Source organism: Octopus bimaculoides, chromosome 4 (genome assembly GCF_001194135.2).
Source record: "Octopus bimaculoides isolate UCB-OBI-ISO-001 chromosome 4, ASM119413v2, whole genome shotgun sequence".
Taxonomy (NCBI): domain Eukaryota; kingdom Metazoa; phylum Mollusca; class Cephalopoda; order Octopoda; family Octopodidae; genus Octopus; species Octopus bimaculoides.
Window position 1 is genome coordinate 73,575,837 of NC_068984.1, and position 5,671 is coordinate 73,581,507.

General features: G+C 37.2%; 1 protein-coding gene across 1 annotated transcript in view; it reads left to right on the forward strand.

Annotated features, from left to right (window-relative positions):
- Positions 1-5,671, forward strand: part of LOC106870898 (cilia and flagella-associated protein 47) — a 195,878-nt gene that overhangs the window by 17,229 nt on the left and 172,978 nt on the right. The window contains exons 7-8 of the mRNA XM_014917133.2: positions 1,437-1,552; positions 3,604-3,864. Coding sequence (XP_014772619.1) covers positions 1,437-1,552; positions 3,604-3,864 — 377 coding nt within the window. The remainder of the gene's footprint in view (positions 1-1,436; positions 1,553-3,603; positions 3,865-5,671) is intronic.

A 5,671-nucleotide genomic window follows, 5' to 3' on the forward strand; every position in this document is an offset into this window, starting at 1 on the left:
TATATATATAGATAGATAGATAGATAGATAGATAGATAGATAGATAGATAGATAGATAGATAGGTATATATATATGTGTGTGTGTATCTGTTAAAATATGTGACACTTATTCAGTAGCCATGATAAAACTCCGAGTTTCAGATGCTGGGGTGGCTATGCTGTATCATCACATGGGTTAATTAGAGAAAAAAGATTTTCATGCTAGTCTTCTTATAAAAGTCTTACCTATGTGAAGGCCGGGCTTTAAATAAGGTCTGCATGGATGAAAGTATTGAAGTCTGTTCTGGCCTGGAGAAAGTAGACCTATGTTTGGGATAAAGTCTAAGCTATGCTGTGGATATATCATCGAGATCCTCAGTGGTGGTAAGACCTAACAAGTATGAGGTGCATTCAAAAAGTATCAGAATTTATTTTTTCCTGCCAAAACAAATCACCTTACTTTGAAATTGTATGGATAATGCCGTACTAAATTCTGGTGCCTCAACTTAAGTACCATATTCATCTGAATCTAAATTTTTGCTGTATATATATATATATATATATATATATATATATATATATATATATATATATGTACACACATAGATATAGAGATATATTCCTTCCCTAATTTATCTATCCCTCTGCTACCTACCTCTCTCTGTTCCTCCCATGTGACCAGTGCTCGACCAAGCATGATCTTTCTTTCTTGGCTTGACTACCGCTCACACAACACCTCATTTTCCTGTCTCTATGTTTGTTGCCATAAGGCTTCCCCTTCACATGCCAGCTTAACTTAACTTGTCTTTTTAATCGAAAGACACCTGTTTTTATTCTTGTTTGTATTTGTAATCGTGTAACATCTTCTCCATTTTCTCGTTTTTTTTGTCCATGTTGTCGCACATATTTGCCACTTTCTTCCAAAGATTTAATGTGCTTAGCTTAGATTTTTGGGGCCTACTAATTTTGAACAGTGTTACAGGCCAAAACTGTAGTGATAATTGGAAGCTTGACTAATGAATAGATAGCCACGAATGTTCTGTCCTGGTTTTCCTGTCCGTCCTTGCATTGCTCATCTGTCCGTATGTTTTCATTGTTGTCCGTTATCATCATCATCATCATCATCGTTTAATGTCCGCTTTCCATGCTAGCATGGGTTGGACGATTTGACTGAGGACTGGTGAAACCGGATGGCAACACCAGGCTCCAATCTAATTTGGCAGAGTTTCTACAGCTGGATGCCCTTCCTAACACCAAGGTATTATCCAATGAATATCCTTGTTGCTTATTTTGATTTTTGATATATATATATATATATATATATATATATATATATATATATATATATATGTGTGTGTGTGTGTGTGTGTGTGTGTGTGTGTTTACAACTTGCTTTGTCAAAGTAGCATTGAGATATTACCTTGTAACTTTATAATTGTAAATTTTGTTTATTTCAGGTGGGAATTATCGCCATTGGGCTGGAAATGTTTGCAGGAACCACCTCCAAGAAGAGACTTTGTGCTCTTTGTAAACTTCAATATTGTTGGAATTCCATTTCCACCAGAAAATCAACGTAAATTTTTCTCTCACTCTCTCTCTCTTCTTCTTTGTTACTCATTACTCACAGAAGTAAGACAAAAATGTCTCACTCGTATACAATATCTCATTTCTTCATTCAGTGCGATGTAAATGATGGAATGGCTAAAAGAGAGGATATTTACAGATGAACCAAGGTGGAAGGATGAAAGTATTGAGAGTAGGATAACTGAAACAGGAAGATTGGAATGACTCAAGGGAAAATGAAAGAAAATGGAAGAAATAGTGTTGGAAGGAGTTATGGAAGAGAGACAGTGGTGACAGGGTGTAATGGAAGAGGGTAATGGGAGAGAGACATGAATGGTAGCTAGATATTTGCTGGTAAAAGAGGGTGCAAGTGAAGAATAATCATAGAAATGGCTAGTCATGTTTGTTAATAATGAGTAACCCAAAAGAGAGGGGATGTTAACTGGCACTATACAAGGAACAATGTCAGCTACTATGAGAATGTGCAACTAATGATTAATCTTGCAGATGGGTGACGGTAAACAAGTGATAGACATGAATAGAAATGTGGCCCAAGGGGGAAAAGAGGAGAGGGAATGTTGGTTGGTAGTATTAGTGGACAAATGGAAGAGTGTATTAGATGCCAATGAATTTACTCAAATATTTTGATGAGAGATATGTATGTGTGTTTGTGTGTGCATATACCAATATTAAAAAGGTGCATTGTATTGTATCCCTTTACATCAAAAGGGTAACTTAGCTATTGAATAATAACCAGAGTGAAATAACGAGTTTGTGGGCGAGGGCAATATTATCAACTGAAACCTTTGAAAGCTGTGCTTCAGCATGGCCACAGTCCAATGACTGAGACAAATAGGAGACTTAAAGAGTGTCACTTGTGAAGAGTAAATTTTGTAGCTACTTCAAACATATCTAACCATAATGCAGAGACTCCTTTGTTAAGTCAGGCACCACCATGTGTAATGTAAGTGATACCATGACCCTTAAAATATATTTCATTTAGGTTGGCTTGTTTTAATTTTAATTTTTATTATTATATTTCACCTATTGCTTTCATCAACGACAGTATTCCATTGCATAAATTCAATGCTTTAGCATCTATTTCTTGCAGTGTGTGGTGAGGCATAGAGCCAGTCCCTTGTTATAATTATGTATATAATTATGAAATATTTTATATATGTACCATCCTGAGCGTGACCGTTGCCAGTACCGCCTGACTGGCCTTGTAGGGTTTTCGAGCGAGATCGTTGCCAGTGCCCCTGGACTGGCTCTTGTGCGGGTGGCACATAAAAGACACCATTTCGAGCATGGGCGTTTTCGTGCGGGTGACACGTAAAAGCACCCACTACACTCTCTGAGTGGTTGGCGTTAGGAAGGGCATCCATCTGTAGAAACTCTGCCAAATTAGATTGGAGCCTGGTGTAGCCATCCGATTGCACCAGTCCTCAGTCAAATCGTCCAACCCATGCTAACATGGAAAGCGGACGTTAAACGATGATGATGATGATGATGAATTGTTTTGAAGGTGGCAGAATTGTTAGCACAAGGTCAACTTTGCCTTTTATCCTTTCGGGATCAATAAAATAAGTATCTTGGAAACACGGGGGTCGATGTAATCGACTGGTACCCCACCTTCAAATTTCAGGCCTTGTACCTTCAGTTAAAAGGAATATTAATTGTTTTGAAGGTGATGAGCTGATAGAGTCATTAACACACTGGGCAAAATGCTTAGTGACATTTCATTCACCCTTACATTCTGAGTTCAAATTCCACCGAGGTCAACTTTGCCTTTCATCCTTTTGGGGGTCAATGAAATAAGTACCAGTTGTGCATTGGGGTCAATGAAATAAGTACCAGTTGTGCACTGGGGTCAATGTAATCAACTAGTCCCCCTCCCCAAAGTTTCAGACCTTGTGCCTATAATAGAAAGGATTATTAATTGTTTTGACTGATCTTTTTTGTTTTTTGGGACGGGACAAGTTGTTTGCATTTTGTTTTCATTTTTTTTTTAATCATTTTTTTTTCTCAACTTTCTCTCAATCTCCTTCACTTCACTTGCAGCTAAGCATGGACTAGAAGTACCAATAACAGGTACAGCTCTACCAGTATTACTGAGCCTTGAACCAGAGAAGTATGACTTCGGTTCCTGTGCTGTTGGAATGAGATCAGAAACAGAAACGATTCTATTAAATTACTCACCTGTACTCCCTGCAAATTACCATTTTCATAATGGTGCTCATTTCAGGGCCCATCCTCATAAAGGAATACTTCAACCTGGGCAACAAGAAAGAATCACCTTCTCATTCATACCAAAGCAAATAGGTAAGTTGATCAGTTTTGTTATTATTTCATTATAAAATGGTGGCAAGCTGGCAGAATCGTTAGCACACCAGGCAAACTACTTAGCAACATTTCTTCCATCCTTATTTATGTTCTGTGTTCAAATTCCACTGAGGTCAATTTCGACTTTATTCCTTTCAGAATCGATGAGATAAATATCATTCGAACACTAGGGTCGATGTAATCAACTTACCCCTTCCCCCAAAGTTTCAGGCTTGTGCCTACAGCAGAAAGGATTATTTCGTTATAAAGAAATGATTATTATTAGAATTGTTAGGCCATCAGACCAAATACCTTCTGATATTTCTTCCACTTTTCTAAGTTCTGAGCTCAAATTGCACCAAGGTCAACTTTGCTTTTCGTCCCTCTAGGGTCGATAAATTAAGTGCTGGTCACATGCTAACATAGATTATATCACCTAACTCCTTCCCTCGAAAGATTGCTGACTATGCTTAAATTAGAAACAATTATTATAATTATTATATATCATAATAAAGAAATGACTGTCATCAGAGTCATTAAAATATTGAACAAAAATACCCAGTAATAATATATGTCTTTACATTCTGAATTAAGATATCACCTAGGGTGACTATATCTTTCATCCTTTTGGGTTTGAGAAAATAAGCACAAGTCAAGCCCTGGACATATTCAATCAACCACTTCTTACCCTCAAAATTTTCAGCTTTGTGCCTTAGTAAAAAGTACATTATTTTTATTACCATTAAGATGACAAGCAGGCCAAATCATTAGAATGTCAGGGAAATGCTTAATGGCATTTGATCTGTCTTTATGTTCTAAGTTCAAATTCCACCAAATGTAACCCTTTATCATTTAACCTGGCCATATCAGGCCCAAATATTCCAGTTGTTTTATGATTGAATGGCCAAATTTGGTTTCTCACATCTACCCTACAATATCATTCTAAAAATAAACAGTCATATCATCAGAATCTTGAAGCTGTGAGATAATGCATGATTAATTCAAAACAATCTGGAAAGTTAATATTGAATTTGACTGAATAATCTGAAAGCTAACAGATCAATCTCATCATTTTCACGAGTCACTGTGAGTCAGTGAGTGTTACTGTTGCAATCCTGGGGAATTGACATAGTTGTTTGAGTGTTGGATAAAATAGATGGCCTCTGTGAGCATTGAGTTCACAAAACAACAAAAATCAAATCTGCCTTTCTGGATTGATAGGAAAAAAAAATACCAATCCAAAATGGTGAAATTGAGGAACAGTAAAAACATCAAACCAACTCTGTTCCAACTCTGCATTTTGAGTTCAAATCCCACTGTGTTCCACCTCTGTGGTAGACTTGATTTGTCACTCAGTTTAATATCACTACTAGGCCTCTTGAGTACTTTTAGTGGAGCCTACTCTGTTGCAAGCATCCAAGTCAGATTTCTTGCTTGAGGATAACTTCTTCCTTATTTCCTCACAATCTCATTGACTCTGTAAAGGGTCATAGGCCATGCCTTCCCTCCTGACTAAAGGAAAAATGAAACATTTCTTCTAAATCAATCCAACCAGATAAAAATAAAATCACCTTATCTTATTAACCCCCTCTCACACCTCCCTTATAATGTCATTCTCAAAATATACAAACTCACCTTGTGGTAAGTAGCTTGCTTACCAACCACATGGTTCCAGGTTCATTCCCACTGCATGGCACCTCGGGCTAGTGTCTTCTACTATAGCCTCGGGCCGACCAAAGCCTTGTGAGTGGATTTGGTAGACGGAAACTGAAAGAAGCCCGTCATATATATGTATATATATATATAT